Raw genomic sequence first — 20,530 nt, forward strand, 5'->3', positions numbered from 1 at the left:
CCAGCAGACCCAATCTTTCCCTCTCCGCATAGTTCTGTTGGATAGAAATTCGTCCATTTGATTTTGGAAGAGGACAATGTTACGGCGCACAGTGGATTGAGTCAATTAGAGAGGTCGGACATGAAATTGTTGACCAAAACTGCAAAGTTTGGTGTTCATTTCGTCACATTTTATATTTCAAGGGGTGCTTAAAGTAGAAATTTGACGAGGAAACCAGTGGAAAAACGTTTAAAACCTCAAAATATTGTATGAACGGAGTTATAAGCGTTTAAACTTTCCAAATTTTGTCCGACCTCACATATTGAATCGATCCACTGTGCGCCGCACAGTGGATCGAGTCTATAGGAGAGGTCGGACAAAATTTGGACACTTACTCAAAAGCTTATAACTCCGTTTATACAATATTTTGAGGTTTTAAAAGTTTTTCCATTGGTTTCCTCGTCAAATTTTCTTCTTAAGCACCCCTTGAAATTTAAAATGTGACGAAATAAACATCAAAATTTGCTGTTTTAGTAAAAAATGTCATGTCCGACCTCTCTAATAGACTCGATCCACTGTGCGGCGCGGCGGGACAACTACGCATGGACGGTGGGATGTGCCAGTTCCTGAATGGCAACGGCATGCGGCGTATGCGTATACGTAATAATCAAGATGCGGTCAACGGCGCGGTGTGGGGGTTGCGCGGGGGCGGGGGAGGTGGGATCGGCGGCATGCGGCACGGCAGACCGATAGTCGGTGGCCACTCGTGAGTAAGCCGGACAGCGCCATGAGACAACCGCTTGAGCCCACCGAAGCCCCCGAGATTTATGTGTGCCACGTATGAATTACGCATTCTTCACGTTTCATCCGTCCTAAGTTGCCACGCCACCGCAACGATCAATCAAAAGACAAAGCTTCATTTCTAGGCATTTCAGATTAGAGGGTTCCGAATTTTTCGGATAGAACTTCTGAGACCAGCCGTGCTAAATTAGCAAGAAATCTTGCTGAAAGTCCACAATATCTTGAAATTCCTGTTTGTATCGTGTTGCTCGGGCTGGCGTCAATGTTAAGCTTCAGTTTTATATCCTCGGATCGAAAAGTATCGGTCGCGAAAAATCAGTTGCCGCTTCACGCCCACAGGATTACTAAATTTAAGCCATGGCAACTCGATCGGTAATTGCGGCGATTATGACAGGCCAAAATTGCAGTGGCGAGGAGTGAATGATATGGTATCGATTTTTCTCCATTTGAAGCTGTGGTAAAGAATCGATTGTCAAGGTGTTCATTGCAAACGCCCTGTTTATCGATCCTTTTTCATAGGTTCAAATGACAGATTAATTAATATATCGCAAAGCACACCATGCCACTGCGAAATTGCTAAGCCGGGGAGGAGAACGGCGAAAAGGTGCGTCAAAAAAATTTAGTCAGAAGATTTATTTGGTCGGTATTGTTTTAGTTCCTTCGTTTCGCTCCTTCATAAATATTTGTGCATTAAAAGAAGAATCGAACCTCAAATTGAAAAAAGAAGAAAAAATTGAGGAACAACAGAGTCGAGACGTTATCGGGCATTTTAAGTCTCTCGAATATGGCGACACCTCACTGGCAGCATAGAAAGGACATTGCAAGTTCACGCATAGCGCCATCGCGCCTTCAATTTTGCAGACGCAACACGGTCATCCATCATGTATGAATAGTTGTATCTCTGCGCCGTCATCAATGCGCCTCCTTTTACTTTGCTCTATTTCCATACTGCGTTTGTTTCAGTTTGTCTTATTTGTATTTTTAGCGGTGCTTTAAAGAATGTACGATCAACACAGCCGTAAATAGGAGAGCCTTAATAAATCGAGCCTCGTTTCTTAATTTTCCTCACGACACCTCATTGGCAGCATGAAGCGGAGCTGCGGAACATCGCGCATTCACAGCTGGCGCCATCGCGCCTTCAATTTTGCAGATGCAACACAGACATCCATCAAGCACGAATAGTTGTATCTCTGCGCCGTCTTCCCATTCGCTCTATTTTCATTTTGTGTTCGTTTCATTTGTCACATTTGAATCAGTGAGTTCGAAAACACACCAACTCGGGTTTTTTTCGATTTTCACTTTTTTACGGTTTAGTAACTTTTACGGATAGACGTATCTGCACGCAAAAGGAAATTTCGAAATTGCAATCGGAAGTGCTCGAAACAGCGACGGGAAAAGGGAAGAATCGAAGTATTTCATTGAAAATACCAATTTTTGGCCATTTCAAGGGAAACGGGTGACCATCCGATTTTGCGGTTTTCTTTTTTCGGCTCAGTATACTTTGTACTAACAAGTTATATAAATATTCAAGCGTTATTCAGGTCGAAAAATATAAATTTGTCAGGGCAGACTATGAAAAATCAGTATCTGAAAGTCGGTGAGAACGAAAACACACCAACTCGGAAATTTTAAACGCTTAATTCTCTGTCATCAAACATGGTGTATCGATTTCAACTTGGTGCTTTACAAAGTCTCTAAGTACTTGTCCTTTGGCACCAAAAAGGTTTTTCTTAAACTAACTTCTTCGCCTGCTGTCACAGGTATTGAATTACCTGCAACTTGTTCTTTTCTAAACTTATAAATTTCTCATACATTTTAGATTTTTCATTTTAACTCTTTAGTCTCACTCAATCCAGTCCATTCTTCAACTTTCAGTTTTATCCTTCAACAATCTTCAGTAATGTCCCATAAAATTAATGACTAGACTTGCAGCTGATAGCTCCACTGATTATAGCCAGCCAATAGCGTGTAGACTTGTTGTCTCACCACCTGTGACGTCAGCAAGTCTATAAAAGCTTGCGCTGCCCCAAAATCGGGGTCCTTTACCATCTTACCCGTACTAGTACGATGTGCCCTCTCTCGTCTTATGCACATTTTCTAAGTGTGACTAATCAATCTTTGTAAATCTGTAATTCTCTTCCAAATTCAACTTAATACATCTTTCGGCCCCTTTAAACATTTTCTTCAATTATTTCCTGCTCTCCCACAATTTCTCTAGTCAAACTCTTAAATCCTGACACCTGCTTCGCAGTTTTAGGTGTTTCCTGAACATTTTTTTTTCTGAGTTGGTGTGTTTCCGAACTCACTGATTCAAGTTTAAACGGCAGTTCAATGGATATTTCGCAAAGCAGACCACGCCACTGGTGTATGAGAAATGACTTACCAGAGGAGCTAGATTGCGGGACGAGGCTGTATCTGGGACCAGAGGCGTTTCTCGGGTTCTGCTTGAAGCCAGGAGTCGAGACATCATTGACGTGGACCTGAACTATCTTCAGGTTCTTCGGGCTGTCCTCTGCGTCGGTCTCGCAGTCGGTGCCCGATGATCCAGCACCACCCACGCCACCCCCGACACGAACGATCTCCACCCCCTCCCCAACACCGGTCCGCGGGCTGGAGAGCAGCTCCACCTGCTCATCCACGTCCACGTCCATCGTCCGCTAGAGCGCGCTGCTCGACGCAAATCCTCTTGAACGCATCTCCTTCACTTAACCCGCCACTGAAATCACTATTCCGGGACAAGCATTCCGCAATGCACTTCCGGCCACTTCATCCGGGTATCTTGCATATATTTATAGATTAAATTTGATCATGAATGCGTAAATGATTTAAAAACTGCGAGATAGATGAAATCTCACATAGATCTGTTTTGTAATTTTAATGCCGTTCTCGCGGTATTTTGTCGAAAGGGAAAAAGATCAGACGATGGAAAAATTTTGGTCGTAGATTTAGACCCACTTAACTAACACGTTCGATACAGTGAAACGCGTAAAACAAAAAGTGGTCGCTAGACCAACCGCACTTACACGAGTAAAGTTAACTCAAAATTGAATGACTAGATTATAAAAAAGCAATACTAATTTTATTTAAATTTTAATTTGTATCGGTGATTATAGATTTGATTTTGCACACTCTTTCAGAGGATTTTTTTTATAACTGAATACTTTTTGTTAGCATGGAGACACACGCACACTTTTATTGCATCGCACATAGATTCCAGTCAAAAAACGAAATGGAAGAAAGTATACACACTGAAAGAGAATTGATCTCTCATTTATATTTTTGAGAAACTTTTAAATTGTTTCGTTATTTCAAATTTGCGCTAAAACCAAAATCTTGATCCAACATGAGTTTCCGGCAATTTTGCAGCTATTGGTTTCCTCCTCATGGCGTCCTGATGGATCTGTAACAAGAAAAAAATAAAAATATAATATCAGGATTATTTACCCCATAAGATGAAAAAGAAAATGCAATACTCAGGTCTCGTGCTTCGAAATTCGTTGCAAATTAGGTTTTTGAGGAAACGTGGATTATTGGGACTACATTTTGGTATATGGAACCACTATTTCTGTCTCATTTCAGAAACAACATATGTGCTATTGGTTTTCCTATGCAGAAAGGTGCTTTTACAGAGGAGCCAGAGATAGTGGCTCCTTAATGCAAAATGTAATCCATTGAATCGACGAGAGGAAGTATAAAGGATCAAATATTAGGACAGCGGGTTGATTGAAGTGGTGAAGGTGATTGAAGGTGATAACACAAATTGAATCCAGGTGTATTGTTACACTACCGTTGTAAAATTCCTCAACAGGTTTGGACATCATAAAGTTCACCAATTGATAATTGTCCTTCATCTTCTTTTACAAGTCCTTAAAACAGGTCCAGTTTTACTCTTGCATCCACACGCGTGTGCATGACGTCATAGGCAGTAGAAAAGATTACGTTTGGGTTAAAAATACGCACCAATTTATAAGGAGTTGTCAAGTATTGTTCTGTCAAACAAAGAGTCATTTCGGTTGAGAACTTTCTCAGTGTTGTCTTTAAGACTGAAGTTCTTAAATACTTCATCTGTCAATACTCTGTTGGATGATGAGATTAAAATCCACTATATTTGCAATTAAAGGTCCAGCTTTTGTAATTTATATTTAAGGCGCTATAAGGGAACTCTAAAGGGGGAACTTTCATGTAAATATTCTTAGGACTTCTTATATCTTAACATGTATTCTTAGGCCTTCGGCCATTATCTGTCCAATAATGGTTCCACCTTTGTAACAAAATTAATAAATATTTCGTTATCTTTAAAAAAAAATTAAAGGTCCAGACCAACACCCAAATTTTTTAAAATTAGTTGTTAGGTACACTTATACTTCCTCACACGGGTACTGTCACCGTCGTACCCGAAGAATTTACAGCGTAGGTTTATCACAACGAGATCCTCTAGGAAACATGAAGAGCTACGTGCGAGGCAACACGAAAGCAGAGTTGCCGATATAGCAAGTATGTCTAACTGTATGTCTGTTTAATTAACAGTTTAATTACTCGCCAAGCATGCTCGAAATTTCCGCTTTTGTCCATATGCTAGGAAATACGTTCGGAAATTCCTTGGGAAATGACAAATCACCTTGGTAAAAATGATTTGGGGTCCATTAATCATTAGACCTTCATTCGCCCTTAGAAGTACTTTAAGAAATATTAACACTTGCAAGTACAAACTGCACACATAGCGATTGGATAATCACAAAATGGAATAAGTATTGAATAAAGATTGTCTTGTATGTTCGGTCCATTGCGCAAAATATCATTTAACGATTTTCCTGAAGTTGTTTTTGACGATGCGTCGAAAGCAACGCGTAGTTTGGTCGTTAACCTTGATTCGTCTAATACTCCCAAGTTGGGGATGTAGTACGCGGGATGATCAAATTTTGAAGGTCCTTAGAGTTTTGTCATGTGCTCTAATTTTTCATACTCCTCTAAAAATTCAGTGCACATTTATTTTAGTTTTTCGTTTTTTTTCAATTACTTTCCAACATAAAAAATTTCTTCATCGCTGTCTTGTGAGAATCGCCTAGGCTTTCTGGATTTTCATTGAAAGGCAAAAATGAATTTACCATCACTATGTTTGTTTGTAGTTTCAGTGAACAATACTTCACACTCATTGGATAAAAGGATTCCACTTAGGAAGGACCCTGGGTAATGATTTTCATCAGAGGGTGATGCCTTTAATCAATCACATGGAAGCTCGACTTGCCTGCACTTCAATACTAAAGGCGAACGAAATTCACCACTCCGCAGGCCACGCTTGGTGAATTAATCCACTTTCTTCCTCGTGCATTACATCTGAAAGTGATACCATATTCGGCCACGTGGGAGTTCGGGTTACCTACACTGAAAACTGAAGGCAAATTGACAGTGAGATAAAGTCACCGCTCAACATGGTCGGTGAATTATTCCGCTTTCTTTCTCGAGCAATTGTGACATCTCAGAGTGATACCACTATTCGGCCACGTGGGAGCTCGGGTTGCCTAAACTTAAAATTGAAGGCAAACTGACAATGAGCTGAAGTCAGATCCACAAAGTTTTCCACGGTTCTACCTATTTCTGCAAAAATTCCCTCGGGCCGATTATTGAAATTTAAACCACCGATAACATCGATTGCGATTTGCACTTAAATAGGCATTCTGTCGTAACCACATAGGTCATGTACATATGTATCGATTTCTTAGGTTTCTAGATGTCCCGGCAATTCTCGTATTTATTTGCAAAATTTACCATAACAATTAATTTTGTTACAAGAATTGACCTTATAATTTTTGACCGATTTTTTTTTTTTTTTTTTTTTTTTTTTTTTTTTTTTTTTCCATGAGCTGAGAGGAAAAATCAATGATACTTCAGTTAAAATTGCCCAACATCTCCCTGTAATTATTCAATTTTCGAGGGGAAATTCGGCAACGTTGAAACGCAGTTACGTTCTCTCGCGCGGGAGTCGATGAAACTAGAGTCCCTTTATACTGAGAGTCAAGACAATTTGAATCCATTTCTGATTGGTTCCCGTAATTTAGGCCTCCACAGTGTCACAAACGGGAATAAAGATTACATTTTCACCAATTGCAAAGATTATGATCTGGAATGGACCAGCGAATTACGGGTTCGGCAAGGAACAAACGGAATGAGAGGAGGAACGGAGAAAGGCATTTGAGAATGGGCCGATCAAAGATTACGAAAAACGTTCAATTTCTGTAATCTTTATTCCCGTTTGTGACATCCATGAGCCGAATTGTCTTGACTCTCAGTATAAAGGGACTCTAGATGAAACATGGAAAGAGCGCTTTTGCGCCGGGAGGAATTGACGCGTAAGAGCGGGAGCCACGGGGGAGTATGCTAATTGGCGGATGACGACAAGTGCAGAGCTGTACCGGCAATGAAAATAGGCGTAAATCAGAGGTGGTGAATTAATTGAAATGGGATTTTTGCTTGACGGGAGGCATTTTTATGGGCGTCGTTTTTGGAAACACCTCAAGACATGATCTCGCCGCGTCTGGCGATTAAGAAACCCCGGCGCGGGCGCGGCGTCGCGTCGCCTCGCGTCCGACGGTTGTCAACTCCATTATTCATCGCCGACGCCGCACACTGGAGCGAGTCCTCGGAAGAAGTCGGACATAAAATTTTTGACAAAAATCGGAAATTTTGATGTTTATTTCGTCTTATTCTAGAGTGTAAGGGGTGCTACTAGAGGACAATGAAGATGTTGCATGTGTGAGAAATTTGCGATTTGACTGTTGATTCTTGTGTCAAAGTTGGCGAGAAACACGGTGGTGCAACTGGTTTTCCCTGAAATCAACTCCCAAACTCAAAAAAAAGCTCTCAAGTTGAGCCCCAAATGGAGGGGATATCCCACGCTATGCTGAGCGTCCGCCTCTACATCAAGACAAACTCTCCATGCAAAGATAGGGAGCAAATACATTGACAGGGCTGCCACTTTATTTGGGGACTCAAAAATTGAAAACACGGCATCACTGCTAATGTATTTACTCCCTATCTTTGCATGGAGAGTTTGTCTTGATTTAGAGGTGGACTCTCAGCATAGCGTGGGATATCCCCTCCATTTTGGCCTCAACTTGAGAGCTTTTTTTGAGCTTGGGAGTTGATTTCAGAGAGAACTAGTGGCACCATCATGTTTCTCGCGAACTTTTACATAAGAATCAACAGTCAAATCGCAAATTCCTCACACATGCAACATCTCTATTCAATGATTTTTCGGGCTCATATCTCAATGTGTAGTTACGCCCTTTTGTCAGCCGAGCGACGAATTGTTCCCCCTAAAAATATGCGTTAGCACCCTATTTGGCTTCGAAAAAATACGCTAGAAATAATAGCGTGGGATATCCCCTTCATTTTGGCCTCAAGTTGAGAGATTTTTTTGAGCTTAGGAGTTGATTTCAGAGAAAACCAGTGGCACCATCGTGTTTCTCGCGAACTTTTACGAAAGAATCAACAGTCAAATCGCAAATTCCTCTCACATGCAACATCTCCATTTCACGAGGAACTAATGAAGCCACTTTTAGAGGCTCAAAGTTTTGCATAAACGGAGTTATAAGCTTTTAAAGTTTGCAAATGGAGGGAATATCCCACGCTATCCTGAGAGTCCACCTCTACATCAAGACGAACTCTCCATGAAAAGATAGGGAGCAAATACATTAGCAGGGTCGCCGTGTTTTCAGTTTTGGAGTCCCTAAATAAAGTGGCAGCCCTGTCAATGTGTTTGCTCCCTATCTTTGCATGGAGAGTGTGTCTTGATGTAGAGGTGGACTCTCAGAATAGCGTGGGATATCCCCTCCATTTTGGCCTCAAGTTGAGAGATTTTTTTGAGCTTAGGAGTTGATTTCAGAGAAAACCAGTGGTATCATCGTGTTTCTCGCAAACTTTTACGTATGATCACCAGTCAAATCGCAAATTCCTCACTCATGCAACATCTCAATTTCACGAGGAAACTAATGAAGCCACTTTTAGAGGCTCAAAGTTTTGTATAAACGGAGTTATAAGCTTTTTAAGCTTTCTAGAGGTGGACTCTCAGCATAGCGTGGGATATCCCCTCCATTTTGGCCTCAACCTGAGAGCTTTTTTTGAGCTTGGAGTTGATTTCAGAGAGAAACCAGTGGCATCATCGTGTTTCTCGCGAACTTTTACGTAATGAATCACCAGTCAAATCGCAAATTCCTCACACATGCAACAACTCCATTTCACGAGGAAACTAATGGAGCCACTTTTAGAGGCTCAAAGTTTTGCACTGAAAAGAATATATGCTGTTTTAACGCTTTCTAGAGGTGAAAAATGTCGTCTGCGTGGATATCCCCTCCATTTACTGCCTCACTTGCAGCTTTACTTTACATCCTATGAATGCAAAATCAAATGCGTGGGCAATCATGGTTCAGCGACTCTTACGGATCACCAGTACATCCAATTCTTCACATCCTGCGATGCTCATTAACAGGACATAACCATTTTTGGCTCAGTGTTGGATAAACGGAGTTATAAGCTTTTGAAGTTTGGAAATTTTGTCCGAGCTCTCGTATCGACTCGATCCACTGTGCGGCGGCGGCGAGTGCGGCGCGAAATCCCTCGGATCCGCGGCTGCGTTCGTGGGAATTGTTCCTCATCTGACATCGTCGGGCGGGGGGATCGTGCTGGGCCGCGCGTCCCGTCGCGGACTCCTCGCCATCCTCAATGCCAGCGTCCGCTCATTCACACTTACCGCGTAAATACGCATCCTTAACGGCGTTGCCAGTCCGCCAACGGCTCCATTATCACCGACTAGAGTACCCTCATGGGGAGAGTGTGGACAACTCGAACATTTTAGAGGTTAGGTTTGATTAGAGTCCCTCATAGGCCTTGTCTCCACGGGACGTTTCATGGGATTTGTCCCAAGTTCGAATCGCAGGAATGAAACTTCTGGGATTTTTCCAGTTACCGTCTCCACGAGACGGGGCTTATACAGTCCTGCGACTAGTTTGCGCGGGAAGATGAATTAGTTAAAGTCGAGTCTTTAACCGGGATTAAAATAATAATTGCACTCAGTTGACAATTAGACACATTATATTAACTAAACAAACATTGACAATGTAGTAATGAATAAAATATCGCACGATTCGTTTCACTCTTCTTCTTCGCTAGGGAGTGCTGTACAAGCGACTATATATGTATGTAACTCGTAGGTTTGATCTAGAGTCCCTCATACTGAGAGTTGAATCTTGGTCTGTTAGTAGGGTAAGTGAATCGAAGGTATGCTCTTTTGCTACCCTGGTAAAAATTGGCGATAGGAGCTGCGTTTCAAAATACCATAGGAGTTCTTATAGCCGACTGAAGAAGGCGATAGAAAATCATATAGCCGGCTGTAGAAAGCGGAAGAAATCATACGGCCGGGCTACACGAAGCGATAAAAAATTATACAGCCGGGCTATGGTTCCTATCGCCAGGCTTTACACTGTATCGCCTGGCTGTTGCTCTTTCGCCTTCGGCTGTCAAAGGCTGTAAAAAATTGTCTAGAAATTCGTGTGCTTTGTAAATTCTTAAGTTTGTACGAAATCACCTTAATATTTACAAAACACACATTATATTTTGCTTTACTACATATTTTTTTTTCATCAATTAAAATGAGAATAATCCATACAGAGTGTGCAAGCATTTCAAAGCCATGAGTTGAAAAACGCTGACTCCACGAGATTAAATATTAGAGCCTAACCCAAAGCAGGCAGCGGCGCACTGGCGCCTACAAACCTAACATGGATACTTCACGCATTGCGCAATGCGTGAAGTATCCCTGTTAGGTTTGTAGGCGCCAATGCGCGTTTCGCGCTGGCTGCCCGCCCGCCGCGCCGCGCCGCAGCGTACCACGACGCTTGAAGTAACTGTTTCACACCAGAGGTATTACACAGTGTCATACGAAATTGAAGGCGCTCCAACATATTAGGAATGGCAGGCATCCTTCAAAAGTACGGAGCTTTCCTCGCAAAATAAATCAAGATACTACGGCCCAAAAAGAGAGCAGTAGTCCAAAAACTCACCAAGTCCTAGCATCCGTAATTAGTAACGTTTAGCATACACTTTATCGCCTGGCTGTGAGTTGCTTCATCGCCATCGGCTATAAAAGGCTATAAGAAATTGTGTTGCCGGCTATAGAAGCTACTGGAAATCTTACAGCCGGCTGTAGGTCTATGGTATTTTGGAACACAGATTCTACTGCCAACTTTTACCAGGGTGCAGACTATGCAAAAGCTCCGTTCCGTTTCGTTTCAGTCTTGGCGTGAAGTTTGAAATAAATGCCGATTTTTTTTTTCATTCGATTCTTATTGGTTCAATTGCTCCCGGCCAGAGGGAGATTGATTAAATGAGAGTCGGGTATGAAAACCTTTTCATTTTTTTGGTCGTTCTTTCGTCGACGCGGGCCTAAGAGAGCGCGAAGCGTCCTCTGGGTGGGCCGCGTAGCGGCCAGGGGGCATAGCCCCCTAGTGTCATCTATACCTGAAATAAACGTATTTCGTTAGGCCCAAAAACGGCCCTTTTTGTCGATTAACGTGCGAATTGCATTTAAATTACACGTCCGGCGTATTTACGTTAGCGTTTAATTTTCAGTCTTTCGATCGGCCAGTTCGCGGACTGGCTTCATAGTTTCAAGGAATGGGCAAGAAATTCGGACAGTTCACGGACGAAACAACCTGTCTACGAAGTCTTGTCTCGTCTTGGCAAAATTCCCTATTTCCGAGACTGGGCAATTTAGCCAATGGGGTCTATAACAAATAATTGAATTATGAGAAATTATTAAAATGTGAAGAAAATTGATCGCAAAGCTTTCATTATTTGACAAAAAAAGTTGACTCCTTAGATGTATTTATACATCAGTTTTCAAAGCACAGAAAAAAATAGAAGTTTTTAAACTTTCTATGAATCAATCATGCTTAGAGAGCTTGTGTGCATATCAATTCTCACTGATCGAATCTACAAGTATGAGAACTGATAGAGGCGCATCTCTATTTTGACCTGACGTACCAATCACGGTAACATATCTTACTCCTGAGAAGCTGATCTTAAACTTCGTGTACCAGATCCTACATTCCTCATGACACGGAGGGAATGATTTGCAAGTTTTACATCGCAGAGTATGTAAATTGCGAATCTAATTCTTAACGCACTATTAAAATGCACGCAATATGGCTACTTCACCGGACCGAAACAATCACGGTGAACACTACATCAAAATTAGCAATACAATTTTTAACGGCAACTAAACTGGTCCTGTGACACAGAATAGGAATGAATAAATTGACGGCTGGATAAAATAAAAAATAAATTAAAAAAACGTATTTTACTGTAAAATTTGAAAATGTCTGATTAAGTTTGATAATTCGTCGTCTCCTGGACAAAGGGACGTAACTCCAATTCAAGGTTGCCGAATTCACTCTGAAAATTTAATTTTTTACGAGAGCGCACCAGAGAAATTTGTATCTAAAATTTGCCTGATTTTTGCATGAGATTTGGAGAAAAGTCAGTGAAATTTTCAGTTAAAAATATCCAAGTTTCTCTTGATAAAAATGCAATTTGCGAGGAAAAATTCAGGAACATGAAAATGTAATAACGTTTTTTCTTGGGGGAAACGACGGTTTAATCAGCAGGCTCCCTTTCAATTTTGTATAATTTTTTCAGAGTAACTTGAAGATATTCATAGAAAATTTCACGATTAGTAAATTTGCTGGTTAACATTCCTTTCAAAAATTGAACATGGACGGAAAATTACAACGTTGCGATCTAAGTTACGCGTTTTCAACTTCACCAATCGGAAAGTCGATTGGTACCTAATGATTCCGCTCTTATTCCCTCACTATCCAAGACACCGAAAATTTGCACCAACCACGAAATACCCAACTTGTAGCCAAGTCATTTAAATTTCAAGCTGGCGTAGAGTTCTTCAGGTCAACTCAATAAAATACTTTGAAGAGTGACTGCAGCTATATACTTTGGTAAAATAACCGAGAATTGCCTAACAATGTATTCAGACTCGGCTGATCCTCCTGTCACAGACAAACGAAACCTGCCGCGCAGCACTATTTCCGTTTGACACTTTAATGATCTTCCCAGGAGACAAAACGGTCGGTTGGCACGAATTCGATACCATCCCGCGTGATACCCACAAAAATCATATTTTAGAACGTTCTGATTACTTGCTTGTCCAGGTTCGGGTACGATTTATTTAATCATGGCTCATTCGCCTCTCAATTAGCATCCTAATCAAGACAAAGCTATTGTGAAACCCCCAGCTATTTCGGTTAAATTTACCTTGAGGATGCCATTCGTCGCACGGTGGGAGGAATCTTGAGCCTTCTGTCTCTAGAGTTTCTTGTTTACCGGGCTGAAGAATGTGCCACCACACGGTGGATCGAGTCAGCAGAGGAGGTCGGACAAAATTTGGAAACTTTAAAGGCTTCTAACTTCGTGTATACAATACTTCGGATACTAAAATAATTCCATTGGTTTCCTCGTAAAATTTTCCTCCATTAGCATTAGCACCCCTCAAAATTTAAAATGTGACAAAATAAACATTAAAATTTGCAGTTTTAGTCAAAAATTTCATGTCCGACCTCTCGAATTGGCTAGATCCACTGTAAGCCATTGCAAGGTTTTCAAATGGACCCACACAGAACTATTTCTTGCGAGGATACAACACTCAAATTTCCCACCAAAATTCTACTGCTTTATACGTGGTTACACAGAGGAATATCATTGAAATTATCGGTTGGAAATGCTAAACTGTTTTCTAATTAATCTCCAAAAGCAGCCCCAAAGTGCAGCGATTGTTTTCAAATAAAGACATTCGGCAGCATTGATGAAGAATTCTGAATTATTTGTCACCGGAGGCGAAAAGTTTACCCACTTTGCGACGCGCGTTTTAATTAAATTGCTTATCAGCGTGTAAAATTTGGTGTCGTTGAGAGGACACATGTTGTTTCTTTTTATTGACTGTGTTTAGCACCTTCTTTAATCGTGTCAAGACTCTTGACTGGCAATATTATGAACTTGTCACATTCTGTTCAGTCGGGTGGTGGAATCATTAAATCTAAAGAATATGACGCTATCTTGGAGAGCAGGTCTCTGTGATATAAACCAACGATTCAAAGGCAAGAAAAGTTAATTAAATGTAACATCTTAGGTATTAGGAAGGTGCACGCAAACCCTGGATATGCTGAGTTAACTGTTTCAACGGTCGATTTCAAATTCTGGAAGCTGAAGCTGAAGTAAGTGAACTGTGTGGGTCTTTTCAGGAACTCAAGAGTAAAGACCTTGACTCCGCGGGCCATGGGATTAGTCCCGGGGAAACATCTCACTTGCGAAGTTGGGAAAAATATTGAGTTAGTCAATACCAATCACGGTGTTAACTAGGAGTCATTGTGGAGTCCAAGGAACGACTTTTAAAGAAGAAGAAATTTTGATGTGTTGTTTGACGGGAAAAAAGCCCTGCAGTTTCATTCCTGCGATTCGAACTTGAGAAAAATCCCGTCCAACGACCCATGGAGACAAGACGTTCGCACACATTTATTCTACATCCAAAATATTAAATCAACAAAACTTTCTTACCGTGTATTGTACGTACGAAAGATGCCAGGTCATATGCTGCCTAAAAAGGTTCTTTATTGGGTTCACGGTCCATGGCGGTTTTTTGAAAAATGGAAGCACTATTTTTCCTCTATTTAGATGTATGTAAATCGATCTATTCTCCGTGAGGCAGCTTGTTTTCTCAAGATTTTATCAGCCCAATTTTCGACCAAAATTTCCCTAATTTTGACTTGGAATCAGGAGGGAAAGCAGTAAAATTATCAGTTAGAAATGCCCAAGATTCTTCTATTAAAAATAAAATTTGCGAAGGGAAATTTGACAACATCGAAATGCAGTTACGTTTTTTCGTAATGGAAACGAGGATATGATCGACTCCGAAAGGTTCATATTTAACCATATACTGCCGTGCTAAAGAAAAACGCCGTATGAACATTCAAGAGTTGCCAAATTTTCTTGGATAAAATGTTAATCTTTGAGGAAAATTATGAATATTTTTCCTTGAAATTTTCAGACACTTTAGATCAAATTACAAACAAAAGTATCTGAGAAATCGGCAGAAAAATATTCAAAAATTTTCCTGAAAATTTGTGACTTGCCGGAGGAAATTTGGCAACGCCTGAAGACTCATACGGCGTTTTTCCTCAGCACGGCAGTATATGCGACGAAGTAATTGGAGCTGGGGTTTATGAGTGTATGTAATACAATATAGGATGCGCTTGCAGCTGGATACTCTACTCTTGGAGGACTAGGACCAGACCGAGTGTGGCTTTCAAGCTGTAGCTCCCAACAATTTAATTTGAACAACTGCCAGACAAGTCATTCGCTAGTTACGTCAAGTCGAAGTATCAACACGCTGCGATCCTACATTCCTGCTATTTGCATCCGATTAACACCGTTTTAATATCGCTATTCACACGACTGTCTATTGACAATAGAGCAATAAATATTTGACCGAGAATCGAAAATGTAGAGCCACGCTTTCGGGTCGAAACAAGAGCTTCGCTAATGCGAGGACTGAAAATGTTAAGTGTAATTTCCCGAGAGCTCTTCTGATCAACCAACCAATCTTTTTCCCAATAAACGTGGGTCCTCAAGTTCTTAATTTCCGCGAAGAGACGGCCCTCGTGGTGAAAAAAAGAACACTAGCGAGAAAGTTCTACTACGTTCGTATTAGAGAAGCGCTCAGCATGTCAGTCTATGTTTAAAGTGAATAGTAAAATTGTTTTATCAATCGATGGCGCACAAGAGGCAATGAAAAAATCTAAAAAGAACTCAGCTGATATGAGACGTATTAATTTTTGCTTTGACAGCATTACCATAACATCATTTTCTAAGTAGGCGAGTTTCCAAGTTCACCGAAAAAGATGAGCACCGATGAGAAAAGATTTCGCCTCGATGAAAATTTCAAATATCAATTTTGAGAAAACTACCTTACCGTTAAACCAATAAATTATGAAAAAAAGATTATCGTCCTCCTTGGTTCGATTCCAGGAGCATTAAATAAAGATACCACAGATTAATATATTCTGAATATGTGAGGTCCCTATTCACTGAGATCTGAATGAGCCAGTGCGCCATTTGATAGCAATGCCACCAGTATACAAAAATTCTATAGGCAGGTTAAAATCTATAAGGGCACCCTATCGGCTGAGCGCTTAAAAGTAAGAGAAAAGAAAATGGGGATGGTTTTTGGTCAATAATCGTAAAAATTGGGTGGGAGTAATATTTGATGCTATATCCAAATTGATGGTAAAAAATTATATTTGTTAGGCATCTGAAAGGTTTTGGATTAGTCCAGGGCTGAAAATTGATACATTTTTTCCGATTGAAATATTCGAATTTTGACGAAAGAGATCGTGAAGGAAATAACAGTAGGTGATTTTACGCATCCTTACGTTGGTGTTGGGTGGTTTTGATTATCATCGAAAATTTGGAATTGTTATCCAGGTATTTGTTTGCATCTACCGCTATAACGAATTAAGATGAAACAAGTTTCATCGTCTTTCAATTACAACAGTTCCTACATGTTTGTCGAAACGGATGAAGGTGCTCTACTTTTTATAAATTGATACATGCTTTTCGATCCCGAACCGTGCTCTAATTTCCTCATGTTTTTCTGCTGTAGAATCTTAAATTTGTCTTAATATCCCTGCCAATTTATTGTCATTTTCGCATGTAATTTTCATTTTGTATACTCTTTGTAAACTCTTTTGTAGAATAAAAAAAAAAAAAAAAAAAAAAAAAAAAAAAAAAAAAAATCCCATTGACCAAAAATAATTTAAAATTGGAAAAAACAGAAAAACGAATGGCAGCACTGTAGACGAATGAAGAATGCGGTAAAAGAAATAGCAGGTTTATGCTAATTAAGAAAGAACACATCCGAAATCTGTAACAAGTCGTGTATTTTTGAGTGGAAAATGTCAAAACGAAGTAAAATACGCCGTTCACATAACTCATTTAACAGGAAAGCAAACAATCTCCGACGCCGTTTACTTACGTTTCGGTTGAAAATGGCTGTATTTATGCTAGAAAGAACTATATGCATAGGGTTTGTGTGCAACATAGTTCCTTTAAGCATAAATACGTCCGAATGCAACTACGCACGCAGCGTCAAAACACAGATATAGATAATACGGAAAACTCTGGCTTGTCATTAAAACCTGTGCGTCTGTTAAGGTTAAGCTTCCTTAAATGTCTTTGCTGTGATAGCAATGTCAATTTGGAGTAAATAAGAGATGTTTCTGTTTCTTCTCTACGTAATTGGAGCAGTTTTCTTTCTAGAGACAATTTTAGAAACCCCGCACTAAGAATCTTGGCTATTTAATTGAGTAAGGCAAAAGTGAAATTTGGAGGTCAACTCTATATTCTGCATGATGTTGGTCAATGAGCGACTTCTTAGCAAATCCTATCCTACTCTATACAAAAAAGTAAGTTCAGGTAGCTCTAACGCCAAAAATCATAACGCGAAAAACCTAATGCTGAGCGTGTGCCTTCTCTCGATCTTACTTCACCCCCACTTCCCCTTCTGGTTTTTTGAATACTTCCATTCCGCTTTTATGCCACTAACTTATCCAACCATCGGTCACTTTTTTCTGTGTTTTCGATTATTATTCCTCTTTAATTTCTACTTTTATTTACTTATCAAGTGATTCCAGTGATATTTTCAGACGTACTCTATAAAAAATTGTTTTCTTTCTCATGGTAAAGTATCATTATTATTGACTTCCTCGATAATTCTGAGCTCATATTACCTTTTTTTTATATATATCTTCTCTTTTAATCATGGGAATTACCGAAAATGAATGAACCAACACAATCATTATTATGGTCGTCGACGAATTGTTTACTTCGAGATTTTTCTTATTTCATGCGCAAGATTAACTCATGAGAGGGAGCAAAGTGCCCTCAGGGGGTATGGCCGCGCAGCGGTCAGGGGACGTATCCCCCTAGCGAGCAAAATAAATTCGCCTAATGATGATTGATGAATATCGGGGTGGTCACTTTGCTAAGCGAGTTTTCGCAAATTAGGTAAGGATTGCTAAACAAAAGCCCAACTCTTAGGCCGTGAATCGAATCAGACGAATTTGAGCGTTAACCTTGCCGCAAGTAAATTTTACACCATAGAGAGGATAACAGAGGAGGCTTTTGTAAAATATGTCGTCTCTGTTTCTCTCACCTTCTTTTTTTATATTTTCCGGAAGTTATGCACGACACTGGGAAGAAGTCATGGAGTGCTGTTGACAGCACTGACAACATACCACATTACCACATGCGGGTGGAGCTTGAAACTTGAAAAAGGGAGTTGAAATCGTCCATTCAGCTATCGCATACGCCTATACGGAGAGAACACCCGTTTATGTTAAGTGCTCTCGAAACGATGTAAGTGGACGATTCTCTATGAGTGGATTAGGAGGATACAGACAAGCATAAATTTAAGGCAATGGAGGTCTCCGCATGTTCCATCGTCTACATTGAACGACATTTTGCAACTCTTCGCAAAAAGAATTTTTAAAAGCAAGAGGAAAATACATGCATATTACAATATGGGCATATACGCATATTAAAATACATTATCCATATTAAAAAACACCGTATGAGCCTTCAGGCGTTGCAAAATTTCCTCTGGCAAGTTACAAATTTTCGGGAAAATTTTTGAATATTTCCCTGTCAATTTCTCAGATAATTTTGTTTGTAATTTGATCTGAAGTGTCTGAAAATTTCGAGGAAAAATATTCGTTATTTTCCTCGAAAATCAACATTTTATCCAAGAAAATTTGGAAACTCTTGAATGTTCATACGGCGTTCTTCCTTAGCACCTAGCACGACAGTACACTTAAAGGGGATCATCAACATATCATTAGAGAATCAGTGGCTAGACGTGAATGATTGATCATCGATGTATCCCCATTGGAAAAATATTTTAAGGATGTTTAATTGTATTAAGTCTTGACTAAAAGTTACGTTCTAGGTGAGGTGTTTGAAGAAAGCTTGTATTTCATGTTTACGAAGCGTTGTTATTTGTTAATCTTCCCATCACTCGGGGTATTTTTCTCCCCCTGGTAAAAATTGGCAGTAGAATCTGGGTTCTAAAATACCATAGACCTACAGCCGGCTGTAAGATTTCCAATAGCTTCTAAAGCCGGCAACACAATTTCTTATAGCATTTTATAGCCGATGGCGACTAAGCAATACTCAACAGCCTGGCGATAAAGTGTATGCTAAACGTTACTAATTACGGATGCTAGGACTAAGTGAGTTTTTGGACTACCGCTCTCTTTTTGGGCCGTAGTATCTTGATTTATTTTGCGAGGAAACCTCCGTACTTTTGAAGGATGCCTGCTATTCCTAACATGTTGGAGCGCCTGCAATTTTGTATGATAGTGTGCAATGCCTCTGGTATGAAATAGTTGCTTCAAGCGTCGTGGTACGCTGCGGCGCGGCGGGCGGGCAGAGAACGCGAAACGCGCATTGGCGCCTTCAAACCTAACAGGGATACTTCACGCATTGCGCAATGCGTGAAGTTTCCCTGTTAGGTTTGAAGGCGCCAGTGCGCCGCCTCTCCGCTTTGTGTTAGGCTCTAATATTTAATCTCGTGGAGTCAGCGTTTGTCAACTCATGACTTTGAAATGTTTGCACACTCTGTATGGATTATTCTCATTTTAATTGATGAAAAAAAATATGTAGTAAAGGAAAATATAATGTGTGTTTTGTAAATATTAAGGTGATTCCGTACAATCTTAAGGATTTACAAAGCACACGAATTTCTACACAATTTCTTATAGCCTTTTACAGCCGAAGGCGAAAAAGCAACAGTCAGGCGATAAAGTGTAAAGCCCGGCGATAGGAACTATAGCCCGGCTGTGTAATTTTTTATCGCTTCGTGTAGCCCGGCCGTATAATTTTTTCCACTTTCTACAGCCAGCTATATGATTTTCTATCGCCTTCTTCAGTCGGCTATAAGAACTCCTATGGTATTTTGAAACGCAGCTCCTATCGCCAATTTTTACCAGGGTCTTTATTTTTTTCGAACTTATTATAAAGTGATGAAAACACAATTTCGGTTAGTATTAATAATCAACGGAAAACTGAAAAAAAGGCTCAAAGTCTCTTGCGTGAAATAATCAAATGGACGCAAGAAAATATAGGTGTAGGCATCATTATCAAAATATTTTATTTGAAATAAATATATCGAAGGTGCCTGGAGACCTCTAAAACATTATGAAATGAGTGAAGAAAACTCTTTAAAAAAACCGTGGAATTACGGTTGAGGGAGCTTACGCAACAGCAAAATTAATCATATAAGCACTCTACAAAGATGCGTATAGGTACATCAAAGAGGTGTAAAAAACTCATTTGGTACGTATTAAAGGAGCAATAAAGATATAGCTGCCCCTCTTGAAGGTGATGCGGAGTTGATTGACTTTTTTAGATCAAAGACAGACCTGGAATTTCATCAAAAGACCTTGAACACAAAATCTTTGATCGAACTCATCGAACATTTTACATGGTCTTTTCATTACGTTTGCTGAAGTGGAAAACGCCGAATCATTGTGGATTTAAAAAGAACTTGACGCGGCCCACTTTTCAGGAGAGAAAAAGCATTACAAAATACAATTCTCACTCATATATATGTATTTCCCAGATTCTCTCGTGC

The 20,530-nt window shown here is 40.1% G+C and overlaps 1 protein-coding gene across 1 annotated transcript in view; it reads right to left on the reverse strand.

The window, feature by feature from the left end:
- The window catches only part of LOC109036802 (organic cation transporter protein), a 108,995-nt gene that overhangs the window by 75,390 nt on the left and 13,075 nt on the right, over positions 1 to 20,530 (reverse strand). The window contains exon 2 of the mRNA XM_072299656.1: positions 3,164 to 4,180. Coding sequence (XP_072155757.1) covers positions 3,164 to 3,431 — 268 coding nt within the window. The 5' untranslated portion in view covers positions 3,432 to 4,180. The remainder of the gene's footprint in view (positions 1 to 3,163; positions 4,181 to 20,530) is intronic.

Source organism: Bemisia tabaci, chromosome 4 (assembly GCF_918797505.1).
Source record: "Bemisia tabaci chromosome 4, PGI_BMITA_v3".
In the NCBI taxonomy this organism is placed as follows: Eukaryota; Metazoa; Arthropoda; class Insecta; order Hemiptera; family Aleyrodidae; genus Bemisia; species Bemisia tabaci.